At 42.1% G+C, this 18,666-nt stretch overlaps 1 protein-coding gene across 2 annotated transcripts in view; it reads right to left on the bottom strand.

Annotated features, from left to right (window-relative positions):
- The window catches only part of GLRA2 (glycine receptor alpha 2), a 178,383-nt gene that overhangs the window by 22,172 nt on the left and 137,545 nt on the right, over positions 1-18,666 (bottom strand). For both annotated transcript variants that reach the window (XM_004758872.2, XM_004758873.2), the window contains exon 8: positions 15,351-15,500. In XM_004758872.2, the coding sequence (XP_004758929.1) occupies positions 15,351-15,500 (150 nt within the window). The remainder of the gene's footprint in view (positions 1-15,350; positions 15,501-18,666) is intronic.

Below are 18,666 nucleotides of genomic sequence, written 5' to 3'. Positions count from 1 at the left end.
GAAAGCCTTGGGGCGCCTGGGTGTCTCAGTCGGTTAAGCATCTGACTTTGGCTCCGGTCTTGGGATCAAGCCCCAAGTGGGGGAATCCCTGCCCAGTGGGGAGCCTGCTCCTCCCTCTTTCCCTTTTCCGCCCCTCCTGTACTCACAGCACGTTCTCTCTCAAATTAAAAAACATATATATATTTAAAGTGGAGAACTGTCTTAGCTGTGGTCCGAGGGAGACGTGGCTATGGAAGAAAAGGTCAGAGAGAGACAGCTTTGAAGAAAAGGGGCTGTAAGTCAAGGAGTGTGAGTGGCCTTTAGAAGTGGGAAAAGGCAAGAAATCAGATTCTTCCCTAGAACTCTATTACATAAGTGAGACAAAGGTGGCCACTACGTATAGGCCCCTGGATTCTTTTTTTTCACTGTAGGCTGAGACCTATTAGCTCCAAAGGCTGCTGGCATCTCAGTCAGGTTTTCACATTGAATGATTTTTCAGATGGTCCAAACAAGCAGATCTTTAGCCGTCTAAAGCCTGCCTGCTTTGCATACCTCATGAAACCACATTCAGCATCTGCGGACCAGTGATAAGACAGAGCCTTGTGGTTATAAGACCGACCCTCAGCTGCCGTGCCTTTTGAAGCTCTCTGAAACTTCCGCAAGCTGCTGAATGATGTCACCTAGACAGGTAAGCCTCCTCTGTGCTGGGAGTCCCTTTGCCCTCTTCCCTTCTGGGTCACAGCTCCTTGCTGGAAGATTCCGCCCCCCTCTTGTGCAGCTCTGCCAAGCCTATCCCATACAGCTGGTCATGTGGTGCTGCCTCTCCTGGGCCTGCCTTTTTCCTTGATTAGCCTCCAAATTGCAAAAACCACACAAGCCTCCAGAAGCAGTGCTTCCTTGCCAGTACCTTATGGTTTATTTTTTGTTTTATTTATTTATTTTTTTGTCCGCTGAGGCCCATATTCTGATCTCCAGAATTGCAGATCCTAAGTTTGTCTTGGTTTAAGCCACTAAGTTTGTGGTGATGTGACAGCAATAATGAGAAGCATTTCTTACTGCAAATAACTCAAACCACAAAGACCTCTCTGTATTGATACTTGTTTATGGTGAGCTTTGCAAAGGCTATGGTATGTATCCTGGATTTGGAAAGGTAATGCCAGCAAAATTACAAAAAGATTAATTACTGTGTGCTCATAATGATCTGTGCTTTAGGGAGGGGCTTGCAGGTAAGCATAGACTAATTATACAATTAAAGGTGGTTTTTTAAAAAGTTTTTGTTTATTTATTTGAGAGAGAGGGGGAGAGAGAGCACACAGGGGTTGGGGGAAGGCAGGAGAAGAGGGACAGGCAGACCCCCTCTGAGCTCGGAGCCCGATGCAAGACTTCATCCCAGGACCCTGAGATCATGACCTGCGCCACAATCAAGAGTCAGACACTGAACCAACTGAGCCACCCAGGTGCCCCCCAAAGTGTGTTTAAAGAGAAAGGCTGAAGTAGTATTTTCCTGAACTTGTGTCTCATTCCAACCCGACCCGTTTTTAGGGAGCGCTATGTCTACAGTCCAGTCTGATCTGAGCATCTGTAAAACTTTTTGGTGGCTCCCACTTCAGGAGCACCTCAAGTCTTCCTCCCGCACAGGCGCCATGTCCCTAGTGTTCTGCTGGGCCCATCTCCTCATGACGACCTTCCCGCAACTGCTCGTCAGCCTGAACATCCCTCTTAGCTTCCTTCCACCCATCCGACTCCTACTCCCAGGTCAAGACCCAGATGGGTGGGCATTCCCCAGGTGCTACTGTATGAAGTGCAGAAGCTGCTCTATTGTTGGTCCTCACCAAACCTTGGCACTCACACCTGGCCTGTAGCACCATACCGGTTTCGGTCCTGAAACCTTTCGTCCGTGAGTCTATCCATCCTAGGCAACAAAGCACAGACAACACAAAACGAGACTAGTTGAAGAAGCTTTTCTTCTCATTTTAACGTTGAATTCCCTTTTAAAATTTTCTATAGCAAGTCTCTTAAAATGTCTGTATGCAAAACTGGAGCTTCGGCGGAGTTTGACGATTATAGAACTATAAAGGATCACTGATGTTAAAGACCTGAGGTAACTGTTTTATCGCAAGGAAAAAAGTGGTGGCAGCTCCCGTATTGTATTGGTCTCATTGTTGTTTGTGTATAAAGTTTCCTCCTTTCATTGTTGTTCTCCTCTTTACATTATGTAGTCATTGCGAGCCCCTCCTGGACCATCACAGGAGCCATACTTTTGTCTCCCCATTGCTTTGAGGAGGAAGTGCAACTTCTTAGCTTGGGGAAGTCTTTCCTTGCCTGGCATCTGCTCAGCTCTCCGGGCTCCTGTCTTGTTCACTTTGAGGGAGCCCAGGTGTTGGTTTGGTTCTTGTCTTAGTTGGCTTTTCCAGAAGGCCCTGAGACAAGGATTTGAGTGCATATAGTTTATTTGGGTGGTGATCTCAGGAGGGACCAGTGGAGAGTGGGAAAGTGAGGCAGGGGAAGAAACCATCTCAATTCAACATGTATATCGGTAAGCAGGTTAGAGTGTGGGTAACAGGCTCAATCCCACTGGGAATTACTGGGAGCCAGTTTGGAACATACCTCAGAAGGTCAAGGAAGCTGGGATATTTATCTGTAGTCCCCAACTATTATGGGCAGAGAGCTGTTCCTGGAGTGAGTCCTCAGTATTTCCAGCTTGCCCTACCTGAGTTGAGCATGCTTCTGGGGCCTAAGATCCCTCCTCTGCACACTATGGCAGAGCAGAACTTAGAGCTGGAAGCCATCGCCCTATATAGAAACGAGGAGTGGCACGGGAATAGTGGGCGGAGCATTGCCAGCGTTTAGCGCGGGGCCCCTCCGGCATGTTTCCATAGCAGACCTCTGGCCTCTAGCCCAATACGTGCCCTGTGTACGTGGGGGTTGTGTCTGCTTCTCAGTCTGTTTCTCCCTGGACCGTGAGCATCCCTAGGATAGAGTCCACTGGATTTTGTGCATGGCTTATAGTAAGTGTGCTCTATGTTTACACTGAGTGCATGAATGCATGAGTAAAATGAGATAGTCTGAAGAGACGTCACTGAGGATAAGGGAAAAAGAAAACGAGGAAGAAAACCAGGGCTAGAAAAATAAGATCTAGTAGGAAAGAAGGCAAAGAAAACAGAGATAATGGTAAACAGGCTGGGATGAAAGAAAGAACTGGAGACACTAAAAAGATGGGGATTTCCTCTGAAAGGCTGCTTCTGCACAGTGCTTCACATCCTGCAAAAAGAGCATTCCATACCGCGAGCCCTAAAATATGGCTGTTCTGACACCTAGCAAAATGGAACAAGCTTGGAAGAAAAGCACTTTACAGACATTTCAGGCCTCCGTGTCCCTGACAGGTACCAGCTCTCCACCCTGGGGGTCTACGGGAATTGCAAAGTACAGTGACATTTATTTATTCTTGCTGGCTTTCGCAATTAAGTCCAAACTCCTAATCCGTACAGGTCTGATAAAGCCTCAACTAAACTCCTCAACCTTTAAGACGAAAAACAAATATGCCTTCTACCTCCCTGGGGAAGCAGTTACAACCTTTTCAACATCCTGCCTGCTAAGAAAGTGGTTGTTACCTTAATTAATGATCTACAAAACCCTCTTTAAACACAGTGTGCAAACACGTGGCAGAATATAGGGTGAAATGTTAAACGATGAGAGAGAACACACACCGTTGCACTATAATCTTCTTGAAAGAAAAAAAAAGAGCTGAGATGATGGAGTTTCCTTTCCAAGGACATGGAGAATGGAGACCTGTAGGGATTTCCAATCTAAATATGTCTTTATAAAGTACTTTATATTCTGTTTGGTAATCTTTTCATGGCTAGTTTTTCAACATGGAATCACTGGGGTTAATGTCCTTGATGTGATTATGGACACATGAGTAGCAAAGGTATGATGTAATGATAACATTTTCGCTACTGAAGGCCATTTTCGGGCTTCTGTGGCCCCTCAGTTCTCTGTGTGGCTGTCTAGACTAGCAGCATCAGCATCACCTGTACCTGGCACGTATTTGTTGGAAATGTCCCCGGCTCTGAGTCTGGCTTGGGGCTAGATTCCAGGACTCTGTTGGACCTAGGCCTCCAGGGCCTAGGACTGATCTAGAGCCGCTCAAGAGGTAGCCTATATTCCCGCAGTAGTCTGCAAGTGGACAAGTGTGTTTACCATTGGTTATTCTCCATTCCTGTGCCTCTGGCTGGTCCAAGTAGTGAGGATTTTTCTATGCATTCTCACAGTTGTAGTCACCTACCCAATTCAAAAGTTCCCACTGGATTCTTTCTAGAATGGATGAAATCGTTGGTCTCTTAAACATTGTCCTACTGCCCTCGCTTTCTCTTTAACACTATAAACATCATTGTGTGTGCCTCTTGAACCACACACGTTTACGTGTTGAACTTAAAAATAAGCTTTCGTTATGACTGTTAATACCACTGAGCATTCCCTAAATAGCTGTGATAAAGAACTTCCATTTTTCCCTACCCACACACATGTGTTTTCATCTCCCAGAATTTGGATATTCAGAGCGTGAACTTAATAGTTCCCAGATACAGACCCTGCCTTCCCTCCTGCATGAAGCCATGCATAGCATCACAGATTTGTTTTCTTAGGATGTGTGGTGTGTGGATCCATATGATTTATGCTTTAGAAGCCGATCGGATGGAGTTTTCCTTCATACTCAACTGAGTGTGCATTTGAATAAATAGAATTTTCAAAGGTAGGCTGCTGGAACAAATTTGCCTTATTCTAATGTAAGGGAAAGAACTGGTCATCACCCACTGAGCCCTACCTACGTATGAATTGTGGAGGAATTGACTGGAGGTTTGCAGGACTGAAAGCACTCTCATGACTTAATGGGCAGATGTATGCAAATTATGTCACCCTTGGGAACAAGAAATAGGAAACAATTAGGGTATACTTCTCAATATGAAACTGTCCTAACCCTAAACTAGGGTTTTCTTTACCATGGCACAATCAACATTTAGGGCAGGATAATTTTTCATTTTATGGTTGGGGGGGCAACCCTGTACATGGTAGGAAATGTAACAGACTAGATGCCGGTAGCACCCTTCCCTTTGATGGGACAGCCAAGCCTATCTCCAGACATGGCCACAGGTTCCTTGGAGGGCAAAACTGCTCTGGCTGAGAACCACTACTCTAAGCCTTTGGAGAGGAAAAAGATGAGCCAGTTCAATGGATTCCTTTGCTTGGATCCCTGGGGTTGATTAGCCTTAGTGATGGTACCATCTGCATTTCAGTAGTCACCTTTCAGCATCAGTTTACATTCTAATTGGGTTAGAAGGCTCTTCCTGGGTTCTCTACCTTTGGAAAAATTGCTCTCCTACTTAGGAAGTTTGGGCACAGCCTGTAACCATGGGAGGTAGAATGGAAGAATTCAGCTTGCCCTTGATTCTTTCCTCTTCTCTTGTTTAGCCACTATAGAGTGGAGGCATGAACTCATTATTTCAGTCCTATGATTATAAAAATCACTGTACATGGGTCACATTTTGCTGTGCAATCTAATTTTCCTTTGTGGAAGAGAGACCAGAGAAATGCAAATGGGAGAGGGGAAATGAAGCTATTTTAAGATGTTTGATTTTAATCTGTAGAATATGCTCCCCATTAAATTGAACAAAAGCTTTATGACCCAGAATCTGGTACCTAGTGGTGGAGAAAGTAGATACTAAAATGAACAATCACTAAACATAGAATTTACCACATGCCAGGGTTTTGCTTTTTTTCTGAGTTTTACTCACAGAAACTCACTTTATTCTCACCACAGTCCTATGAGGGGAATACTATTAACTCCATTTTACAGATGAGAAAACTGAGGCACGGAGAGGTTTTTGTGTTTTCTTTTTAAGTAACCTACCAACGTCACAGGACTGGTCAATTACAGTGCCTCCATTTGAATGTCGGCAGTTCGGGCCCCTCAATTTTGAAGGCAAAACCTAGAACTTCAAAACTTGAATCCCTCACAGGATACCCACCTCAGACAAGGCTAGACTGAGATACTGACAAAGTCAGACACACAAGGCTATTTCATAACCTTGTGGAAGCACAAACAAAAACAAGGTCGCTCTGCGACCCAGGAACATCCTGCTCTTGGTTAAATTAAGTGACTGCTCTTTCTTTACCAATAAAACTATCATTGTTTTATCCTCACATGAGTCTGCCCTTCTATATATAGGTTACTGAGATACAGAATTATAGAATTTACCCTGCCTTTTTTTGGTTGTTGTCAGAAAGAGAGAGGGAAAGAGGTAGAGAGAGACAGAGGAAGAGAGAGAGAGAGAATCCTCACCAACCTCAATACCCAGCGGAGGCTGACATGGAGCTTGATCTCACAACCCTGAGATCATGACCTGAGCCGAAATCAAGAGTCAGATGCTTAACCAACTGAGTCACCCAGGTGCCCCAAATTTCCCTCTGCTTTCTGACAACATCCAATCTAGAGCAAACCTCTGCTTCCTTAGGTTTTCCTCCAAATCACCCAAGTTTTACAGAGGAACCCTTCTTCCAGTGCTCCCCATGGTATGTGTTCTTCCTCACTGCAGAGTAGTAAACCCACCTTGTTTAAGTACAGCCTTATTTCTGGTGGCGTCTGGCTGAAGAGTGTTGACACTACTTGTCAATGTTGCGAAGCTGAAAGTGGTAGTTAATTTCAGATGACTAAATCAGTACCAAAAAGATTAATACAATCTAGAAAATGAGCCAAATCCAATGAAGTGGAAATTTACAGCAATAAATATAAAGTTGTTTATTTAGGTTAGAAAAAGTCAAGCACTCAGGAGGAGAGAACTAGATAGCTATTCATATTAATAATAGGAAAAAAAGACTTGGGAAATTAACAAGCCTTAGCAAAGTCAAAAAGAGCCAGTAGTAAACTAGGATGACTTCAAAGCTCTATTGTAATTTAATGCTCTGTTAAAAGCTGCAGATAAAGAGGGGACATTACGGCTCTTTTGTGTTACGTGTTGATCATGCCTGGGCTACCTTTCCAATTCTGTGACTCATACTTCGAGATGTTCACAAGCAAACCACAAAAGGGGGATTGGTGTGCTGCATGGCTATAAGCCACATCATAGGAAGGACTAGGTCTGTTTAGCTCAGAAGATTTGAGAAGACCTTCCACCTGACCATCCTTAAGTGTTTGAAGGGATGTCTCCCGGAAGAGAGTAAGGAGATTTTTACCGCTAATGAGGAGGAGGGCTGGTCTGACTGGGGACATTCCAGGACTTAATGGATTCAGATAAGCTACTCCAAAATGACCATTTGCTCTGGATTTTTGTCTTCTGGCTTTCGCCAGTGGGGTCTCGTGTTCTGTTGGAATGGGAAAATCTAAGGCTCTTGGAACAGTGGGGAGGAAATAGCGCAGGGCTTCTGGGCCTCCTAAGTGGAGGGACAAGGGCTTCTTCTAAGTTGTTTCTCTCCTGGTGGCATTGCATTCAGGTTTGAGGCTAAAGCCTGGATACAAATTGTTTATTGTCCTTGTACGTTTATTCCCATTCAGTAGGTCAATGAGAAGATGATTGGTTGAGAGCAAGATTTGGGTATTTCTAGGTAAAGCTTCGTAGATAATATCTACCAATATTTTTCCAGTCTTCTATTCTTCTGCAAACACGCATCACTTTCTACCCATTGTTTTATCATGTTTATCAAAAGGAACAACTTGGTTACTAAGATGCTTGAAAGAGCAGGATTATTTCAGCCCTATAGGATGAGGAAATGATCTTTTGAGGAATTAAGCAAGTTAGCTAAGACTTAAAGGGTAGGTGGTGGGGAGGGTGCAGAAAATCACAACAAAATGAATACTGAAGTCTTACTCTGCCAACTTATTATCATCTGAGAACTTTGGCTCAGGGCCTCAATTTTCACCCTCTTGTCCAGTCAGGTTGAAGCCCCATATTTTTGGGGAGGTTGAAGTTCGAACAATGTGTTAACATTCCTTTTAAAAGACAGCTTATGGTGATGAGCACCAGGTGTTGGCTGAAGGTGTTGAATGTGTATATTGGCCACCTGAAACTAATATTAACACTAGGTTAACCGGAATTAAACCGAAAACTTTAAAAACAAAGAGCTTATCATTAGGTGACCTAAAACCCCTATTTCCTCAAGCAGCTGCAATTTCTGTTTTGTCACTGAAAATAAAGAAATCGGGGCTCTGTGGGCAACTGGAAATATCTGAAACCAGGCCCAATGCCAAAAGTCTGGTGTGGTATGGCCAGATAGTAAAAAGAAAGGAAACAACAAAATAAAGGGAGAAATTCAGGTGAGGCTTTAAAGTTCTTGTGGAGAAATTGTTATAAACATCGTGTGGTAGGAAAACTTCTTAATGGAGCTGAGGCAGTAACATAAAAATAGGATTTTACCACATAGACCTGGGGTCTCAGCGTCTAATAGACTGGGGTTAGCCCAACCATAGGGATTTGTATGTTCTTTCAGTTGAAGATGTGGCTTTGATTGTTTCTGAGAAACTCTGCTTTGGTAAAAGTGACAGTGGCTGCTTTGTGAGATGCAGAAAAGATAACCTAAGCATCTAGACCTAGCCACAGACTGCCTGGCCCCTCCTTGAAAGTGACCCTATTCCATAACTTCATTGCTTAGTAAAGAGCAGGCATTCTTCCCATGCAAGTAAATGTAATCTGAGGCGTTCTCTCAAATATCTTCCTTGAATACGTCTTAATGTCAGTGTCACTTTGGAAAATGATTTGCTCCTGGTTTTTTTCTTATACCTTCTAAATAATCAGCCTGTATTCTGCTGCAGAGGTCAGTTCCCCAGTGACTTCTTTTCATTGGGAATATTGAACTTTTAAAAATGAAGGTTTTAGGGGCACCTGGGTGGCTTTGTCAGTTAAGCATCTGCCTTCGGCTCAAGTCATGATCCTGGAGTCCCTGGATCCAGTCATCTGTGTGTGTTTGGCGCCAGGCGGGGGGGCGGTCCCCTGCTCAGTGGGGAGTCTGCTTCTCTTTTTCCCTCTGCCCCTCCCTGTTAGTGCGTTCGTTCTCTCTCTCTTTCAAATAAAATCTTAAAAAAAAATAAAAATAGTGTTTTTGTTTTAACAGGCTACAACCCATTAGGGTCTGTGAGAATTTAGTGGTTCATGCCTAGCTGGGACAGAACTAGGGCATGGTGAGGCCTCACTCAGGTGCAAAGTGTAAGGGGTGCCACAACCCCAGTGCTCCAGGTCAATCTTTTCATGCAAAAACTTCATTGTTAGTGAACAAAATCCAGGGTGAACAAAATACCAAATTTCTGATAAAACCAGCATCTAACCCTATACTTCTGTGCTCACCTCACTTGCCTTACCCTAATACTATCTGTACTTAAAAAACTGAATAGACCATTAGAGTGCATTAGAGGTGTTTGTTTCAAGTACGTCTGTGACTCAGAGAGAGAGAGACTGGATCATAATGTAAGATCTAAAATGCGAAGTCTGAGCAGTAGCAGTTGAGGTCAGGGACTCTGGAACCAGACTTCCTGCATGTGTGGCTTTGGGCATTTTGCTTAATCTCTCTTCGCTTTAGTTTTCTCACCATCTGTAAGATGGAGATAAGAATACTGCCTTCATTATTGACGGGATGACCACATAATTTACCCAAACAAGGGCAATTATGAGAGTGGAAAATGGCCTAACAGATAATACAACTCTCTGATTTTATTACAAAATAAAAATGCATCCTCAAACAAAGTTATCCTGCAAAAATGACAGAAACATTCAGCTGTGAGCTCTCCAGAGGTTCAACAGGAAGACTGCTCAGCCTCTGTTTTGTTTTTTTTGTCCATTGAAACTATGATTTTCCACGTGTTCCACTGACCCCACCAAGTGGTGGCCTAGTGGTGTCATGGATTTTGTGTGCCATGTCATAGACCAAAGCTGACATCCCAAGTGGCCAGCAGGAGAGCAGTGCCCCCTTACTGACAAAGGCCAAAAGAAAGACTCCTTTACCCCCAGTCTCTTGTGTCCAAGTGTACTCCATTTTGATATCAGCAAGCTCCCCTTGAGTTATCCTGAAAAGAGAGTGATAGGGCATTGCTTCTGGAAAGAGTCAAGAAAAGAAGCTAGAGATAGGGACGGTTATGTTTTAGATTTTACGGCATGTTAAAGTGAGAACTCGTCCACTGTACATGTGCGCCCCCATCCCAGAAGATGACGGCAAGACAGAAAACGGATATAGAGGTCGACCACAGCCATTTCATTTTGTTTCAAGGCAACTATTAATAATTTGTTTAAAATGAATAATCCATAACAAATGCTAAATTACACCAAGGCAGCAGGACAATATGCAAGAGCAGGACTTTGCACAGTAAACTGGGCTGTATGATCACAGTACTCATCTAGTCGTTGTGGGGATTAAACCAATTACTGTATGGAAGTTGCCTAAAACAGCGCCTCATATACAGTAAGCCTTCAAGCAGCGTTAGTTCTTATTATCATTTTTTTTTTCAAAACGTGGTTCAGACTTAAAAAACTTAATGTGCTGCCTTAGAGAAAACAGATGCCATTTTCTAAGGTGCACATAATTGGAAATGTCTCCTAATCTCCCCCCCACACACACACCATATTTAATTGTCAATGAAAATAAGAGCCTTGACTGCAAAGGTCCAAACATGATTTGTTTCCCACCTCCTTCTCACATCTTAAATTTGTTAATTAAGCTTTGGATTTTGAGTGGCCATTTTGAGATGCATAGTCAAACTCCAGAGTATCTCCATGCAAAACATCTAAACTTGGATTTCTCAACAAAGCAGTGACTACGGATGCCAGCTGGCATTTCTAAGGAGTCTCCCCCTAATGTCCACCACCGTCTGCCATCTCAGGTGTCTTTCTTGCTCCACTTTGCTGTGCCCAAACCATCTTGCTTTCTTCCTTACTTGACCCCAGGTCCTCTGGAACTGAAGTCGAGTTCATTCGACTTCACCACTGGTTTCCTTCATCACTGATGTCATCTACCAGCCTCCTTCCCTTAGTAGTTGATAACTTTAGGAACACTTTCATTATCAACTCAATACCCATGAAGGCCACCTTTTGTGGAGGGTCTTCCGTAATCAAATGGATAATTGGCTCCATCATTGGCCTTCTAATTCCTGGACTGCCTCACCTTCAATTTTTCCTCTGCTGGACCTTGGCCGTGTACTCACAGTCATACCTTTATCCTTGTCTTTACTTCCTGTGAAATCTTGATTTTTGAGCATTTCTTTCTCCCACTCACCACTGGCTCCTGTCCTTCCCACACAGCTATTTTAATATTCTTATTTCAGCATTTCATTGACCTCAGTGAAATGGACACTCTGTGTGTAGCCAGTGTCTCCTACATGTTCTCACTTTACCTACCTTAGACTCCCTGGTTCATCACTACCAGTCCCTCCAAGCACCCTTAACTCCCCTCCTCTCCCTCCCACTTTCCCTTCCTCTCCTCCAGCTCCTCAATTGTCTTTTTTAAACCTACAGTGTTTTATTAGTTTCACATGTACAATGTAGTTATTCAACAATTCCATACATCACCCAGTGCTCATCATGACGCGTGCACTCCTTAAACCCCATCACTTATTTTACCCATCCCCACCCACCCACCTCCCTTCTGATAACCATCAGTTTGCTTTCTGTAATTGAGTTTATTTCCTGCTTGGTCTCTCTCTTTCTTTTTCCTTTGCTCGTTTGTTGTTTCTTAAATTTCATATATGAGTGAAATTATATGGTATTTGTCTTTCTCCAACTTCTTTCACTTAGCATAATACTCTCTAGCTCCATCCATGTCATTGCAATTGGCAAGATTTTGTTATTTTTATGGCTGAATAATATTCCTGTGTGTGTGTGTGAGAGAGAGAGAGAGAGACTTTTTTTTTTTAATCTATTCATCAATCAATGGAACACAGGCTGTTGCCATATCTTAGCTATTATAAATCATACTGCTATCAACATAAAGGTTCATGTATCCCTTTGAATTGGTATTTTTGTATTCTTTGGGTAAATACCCAGCAGTGCAATTGCTGGATTGTAGGGTGGTCCTATCTTTAAGTTTTTGAGGAATCGCCATACTCTTTTTCATAGTGACTGCACCCGTTTGCAGTCCCACCAACAGGGCACAAGTATTCTTTTTTCTCCAAATCCTCGCCAACACCTGTTTGTTTCTTGTGTTGTTGAATATCTATTCTCTTCAAGCTATTCCAAAAAATAGAAAGAGAAGGAAAGCTTCCAAATTCATTCTATGAGGCCAATATTACCTGGATACCAAAACCAAATAATGACACCCCTAAAAAAGAGAACTACAGGCCAATATCCCTGATGAACATAGATGTAAAAATCCTCACCAAAATACTAGCAAACGGAATTCAACAATACATTAAAAAAATCATTCACCATGATCAAGTGGGATTTAATTGGGGTTTGTAAGGGTGGTTCAATATTTGCAAATCAATCAATGTGATACATCAATAAGAGAAAGGATAAAAACCATATGATCATTTCAATAGAGAAAAGGCATTTGACAAGGCACAACATCCATTCATGACTAACAAAAAAAATAAATAAATAAAAGAAGCCAACGAAGTAGGTTTAGAGGGAACATACCTCAACCTAATTAAGGCCATCTATGAAAACCCACAGCTGACATCATCCTCAATGAGGAAAAAGTAAGAGCTTTTCCCTTAAGGCCAGGAACAAGACAAGGATGTCTATTCTCACCACTTTTATTCAGCACATTACTAGAAGTCCTAGCCACAGTAATCAGACAGCAAAAAGAAAGAAAAGGCATCCAAATCGGTAATAAAGAAATAAAAAGCAAAACTTGCACTATTTGCAGATGACATGATACTATATAGAAAATCCAAAAGACTCCACCAAAAAAAACCACCAAAACTGCTGGAAGTGATAAATGAACTTAGTAAACTCACAGGATACCAAATCCACGTACAGAAATCTATTGCACTTCTATACACCAATAATGAAGTAGCAGAAAGCGAAATTAACTTATCCCATTTACAACTGCACCAAAAACTGTAAGATAGCTAGGAATAAACCAAACCAAAGAGGTGGGAGATCTGTACACTGAAAACTAAAAACCACTGATGAACAAAATGGAAGATGACACAAAGAAATGGAAAGACATTCCATGCTCATAGATTGGAAGATTTCTACAGTAGCCTCTTAACTTATCTGTTGCTGCTATGCTTGACCCCATGGACCATCCACTTGATATCCTGGTATTTGCTATGCTGAAACTAATTTGTGGATTCCAGTCAGTTAGCATAAAATCCATTATACTGGCCTGCAAATTCCTATAAGAATCTGAAATCACCTATTCCTCCAACCTCGTGTTACTTTCTCCTGCCTGCTCTAAGTACCGCTCAGGTTTCTGCAAACCTATAATATGACTCATCTGGGACTCTTGTGAAAAGTACTAATTCTTAGTGACCTCCCCTTGCAGACTCTGATTAGTAGGTTTAGGAATCTATATGAGAATCTACTTTTTTATTTTAAAGATTTTTTATTTATTTATCTGACAAACAGATTACAAGTAGGCAGAGAGGCAGGCAGAGAGAGATGGGGAAGCAGGCTCCCCGCTGAACAGAGAGCCCGATGCGGGGCTCGATCCCAGGACCCTAAGATCATGACCTGAGCCAAAGGCAGAGGCTTTAACCCACTGAGCCACCCAGCACCCCGAGAATCTACTTTTAACAAGCGCTTCATGTGACTCTTATCATAAGACACAGACAGAGCCTAAGAATCTTCCACATAGCATTCCAAGGAAATCCTATCAATTATTTAGAATTGGGAAGCAAAATGAAACTCATTTTCCATTTTTGGTCCAGGACAATATACAGTCAGTGGCCATCTACTACACTAAGCCATGGAATTCTGGGAATGCAGTTTATGTGCCAAAATGCCCTCATATTCCCATAATTTTCTGGGTGGCACAAGTGCCACTTTGTGCAGACTCCTGTGGATGAGGTTGAAGAAATGGTTATCATCAACAAGGGGGCAAGGAGGAGAAAGTGGAGTAAGGCTTGATGCTCAACAATGTACAAAAAAAAGAATGTGTCTGTCTCCCTGGACTGTGGTAGGACAAAATATTCCTAAAAGGTGGAGAAGAGAAACAGGACAACCAGCCAGATACCAGTATAGAATATGTGCGAGAAACATTTTGGTAGGTGAGGTCAGGACTCCGTGAGCTCATAGGCATACAAGCTCCTCAATGCAACCAAAATCTAAACCACAATAAACATTTAGCTTTGCAACTAGGTATTTGCAAGCATTAAGATTGACAGTGTAACATTTTTTGTTTTGTTTTGTTGCAACAGAGTAGTATTTAACTATGGCTTTAATAACAAGTTTAATTTCTCAAATTTTAGGGGAACTGTCATTTCCTGTATATAAAATTTTAACTTCAGTCGTCTAGTGACATAGTTACAGGCACTGGGATCCTCCATATCAAAGGACATGTTTTTCTCCCAGAATCTGTAACTGAAACCGAAAACTGCAAGCCTCCTGGTGTCCCGTATGAAATTGGATCACAAGCCAGAGTAGTGCTTTTCCAACATGTACAGACACTGAAATTCCCTGGGTGGGAGCTTCAGAAACCCTGACTCCTGTGCCCCATTTCAAGACTGGGATTTCATTGCTGTTGGGTGTGGCCAAAGTGTGGGATTTTTAAAGATCTGCAGGCTATTTAAATGGGTAGGCAAGTTTAGGAACCACGGAGTAACTGATTTTGAGCATCTATTTGAAACCTCAAACATATGGATGGTGTAGAATTTGGGTTTATACACTAAGTTTAAGTCGAGATGATGAGATCAGTTTGACTAGATTTATCAAGTTGTAACCAACCCGGTTAGGGACCTTATTTACATAAAACCAGAGCAACTGATGAGAAAGTCAGTTAAGGCAGTTATGTACACAAGGTCACATACACACAAATTATTAATGTTCAGAACAACAGGATTTTAAAGCAGTTGTGTCAAATTGAGTATATATCTCCAATTAGAGTTGATTGATAAAACACAGAGCTCCGAGCTAAATCTTAATTTCCGATCAACAAATAATTTATTAATGTAAGTATCTCCCATGCAATACTTGTGACATCTTTCTACCAAATGCTATTTGTTGATCTAAAATTCAAGCTTAACTGCATGCCTCATGTTTTTATTTGCTAAATGCGACAACCCTGGCCCAATTTTAAAAGACTGACCTGAGCACTAATTCAGTATTGTAGGACACCTCAGGACCAAAAGGAACCTTAGCCTCTTACTTATTATGTATTCTCATTTCTGAATTCCATTGCCTCGGTAACTACGTCAAGCTCTACCTGACTTTGTCTGTGCTAAGGATCGGCTGTACCTTATTCTGTCTCTTCTGTCTTCTCCGGAGCCGCAGAAACTCCTTGTGTTGCCTGGAGACAAAGTTCACTGCTGCATACTCCAGCAAGGCCGCAAACACAAACAGAAGGCACACCGCCATCCAGATGTCAATCGCTTTCACATAGGAGACCTGAAAGAGAGAGAAAGAGAGAGGAGGGGGGCACTGTGAAAAGTTGTGGAGAAAGCGGATTCCTTGTGTTGTGAGAAGCAGAATACCTCATTTTCCTTCATCAAGGATTTTCTCTCCTTTCCTTAAGAGAGTGCTTAAGCATTTTCCATTCTGCTTGCAGACTTGGGGCTGAGCAGTGAAAATGACATGCCCTTTGCCCCAGGCCCTTGTTCCATCTCTCCCAGTCTAGCCCATCTGCTCGAGTAGCCTCATCCTTGAGACCAGCTCCAAAGATGACTATAAGAATTTCCTTAGTGGAAAAAAAAAAAAAAAACCACCAAAATTTTGAACCCGTTTATTTCTTTCCTTTTTTCCCCTTAATATTTAAAAACTACTATAATTAAGGGGCACCTGGGTGGCTCAGTGGGTTAAGCCACTGCCTTCGGCTCAGGTCATGGTCTCAGGGTCCTGGGATCGAGCCCCACATCAGGCTCTCTGCTCAGCAGGGAGCCAGCTTCCTCCTTTCTCTCTGCCTGCCTCTCTGCCTGCTTGTCATCTCTCTCTATCAAATAAATAAATAAAATCTTTAAAAAAAACTACTATAATTAAGGTAATCCCAAAACCTGGATGAAAAATAAGTTATGTGTGGTTTGGGGCCCTTCCAATAGCCATTGGTAATTTCCATCATTCTATTGATCCTGACAATGAATACCCACTTCTAAATACTTTTAAGCTATCACAATTAAAAAATATCCAACCCAAAAAAACATCAAGGCTCTGGTCTTGGGAAGGGATCTGGTTAAAAAGCAAATTTTATTACACTTCAGTGGTTGGCTGAGTGTTTAGTATACCTTAACATTTGAGAAATGGGATTCTGGAAGCAAACAGGTTTTACTGGTAATGGAAAGTGCCCCTCATCTCACCTCATTTCCACTTATTTTTTAAAATTACTAGATGGTGTTGTAACCTCCTAGACCCCAGACTACAAAGGATGCTTATCAAACTGTTAGCTGAATGTGTACTATCTAACTCTGAAATTTTTAAAAAAAGATTTATCTAGTTGAGAGAGAGAAAGGGAAAGCACACAAGCATTGGAAGGGCAGAGGAACAGGGAGAGAAGCAGACTTCCTGCTGAGGGGGGAGTTGCTGAAGGACTCAATCCTAATGAGCCTGAGATCATGACCTGAGCCAAAACCAAGAGTCCGACGCTTAGCCAACTGAGCCACCCAGGCACCCCTAGATCTAACTTTTAAATAGGGTTTCCAAATATTTTTATATCAGCCACTGAGTGTTTACCAACCAGTATTATAAACATTTTTCAAAACTTTTTTTATTGTGTTATGTTAGTTACCATACAGTACATCATTAGTTTTTGATGTAGGGTTCCATGATTCATTGTTTGCATATAACACCCAGTGCTCCGTGCAGTCCGTGCCTCCTTCATACCCATCACCGGCTCACCCATCCCTCCACTCTCCTCCCCTCTAAAACCCTCAGTTTGTTTCCCAGAGTCCACAGTCTCTCATGGTTCACTTCCCACTCCAGTTTTCTCCCCCTTCATTTTTCCCTTTCTTCTCCTAATGTCCTCCATGCTATTCCTTATGTTCCACAAATAATTGAAACCATAGGATAACTGTCTTTCCCTGCTTGACTTATTTCACTCGGCATAATCCCCTTCAGTTCCATCCCTGTCGATGCAAAAGTTGGGTATTCATCCTTTCTGATGGCTGAGTAATACTCCATTGTGTATATGGGCCACATCTTCTTTATCCATTCATCTATTGAAGGGCATCTTGGCTCTTTCCACATTTTGGCTATTGTGAACATTGCTGCAGATGACATAATGCTCTATGTGGAAAACCCAAAAGTCTCCACCCCCAAATTACTAGAACTCATACAGCAATTCAGTAATGTGGCAAGATACAAAATTAGTGCACAGAAACCAGTTGCTTTCTTATGCACTAAAAATGAAACTGTAGAAAGAGAAATTAGAGAATTGATTCCACTTACTATAGCACCAAGAACTGTAAGATACCTAGGAATAAACCTAACCAAAGAGGTAAAGGATCTATACTCGAGGAACTGCAGAACACTCATGAAAGACACTGAAGAAGACATAAAAAGATGGAAGAGCAGTCCATGCTCATGGGTCAGAAGAATAAAACATTGTTAAAATGACTATGCTGCCCAGAGCAATCTATACTTTCAACACCATCCCAATCAAAATTCCAATGGCGTTTTTTAAAATGCTGGAACAGACAATCCTAAAATTTGTATGGAACCAGAAAAGACTCTGAATAACCAAGGAAATGTTGAAAAATAGAGCTGGGGGCATCACGTTGCGTGATTTCAAGCTATATTACAAAGCTATGAATACCAAGACAGCATAGTAGTGGCACAAAAACAGACACATAGACCAGTGGAACAGAAAAGAGAGCCATGATATGGACCCACAAGTCTATGGTCAAATAATCTTCGACAAAGTGGGAAAAAATATCCAGTGGAAAAAAGACAGTCTCTTCAATAAATGGTGCTGGGAAAATTGGACAGCTATGTATAGAAGAATGAAACTCCACCATTCTCTTACACCATACACAAAGATAAACTCTAAGTGGATGAAAGACCTCAATGTGAGACAGGAATCCATCAAAATCCTAGAGGAGAACATAGGCAATAACCTCTTTGACTTGTTTCACGTCACAACAACAAGCAACTTGTTTCAAGACACATCTCCAAAGGCAAGGGAAACAAAAGCGAAAATGAACTCTTGGGACTTCATCAAGATAAAAAGCTTCTGCACCACAAAGGAAACAGTCAAAACAAAGAGGCAACTCACAGAATGGGAGAATATATATGCAAATGACACTACAGACAAGGGGCTGATGTCCAAGATCTATAAAGAACTTCTCAAAGTGAACACTCAAAAAACAGATAGTCAAGTCAAAAAAAGGGCAGAAGACATGAGCAGACACTTCTCCAAAGAAGATCTACAAATGGCTAACAGACACATGAAAAAGTGTTCATCATCATTAACCATCAGGGAAATTCAAATCAAAACCACATTGAGATACCACCTTACACCAGTTAGAATGGCAAAAATCAATAAGACAAGAAACAACAAATGTTGGAAAAGTTGTGGAGAAAGGGGAACTCTCTTACACTCTTGGTGAGAATGCAAGTTGGTGCA

The sequence above is a fragment of the Mustela putorius genome, unplaced genomic scaffold (genome assembly GCF_011764305.1).
Source record: "Mustela putorius furo isolate JIRA1106 unplaced genomic scaffold, ASM1176430v1.1 tig00003836_pilon_pilon_pilon, whole genome shotgun sequence".
NCBI lineage: Eukaryota > Metazoa > Chordata > Mammalia > Carnivora > Mustelidae > Mustela > Mustela putorius.
This window is presented reverse-complemented; position numbering and strand designations above follow the sequence as displayed.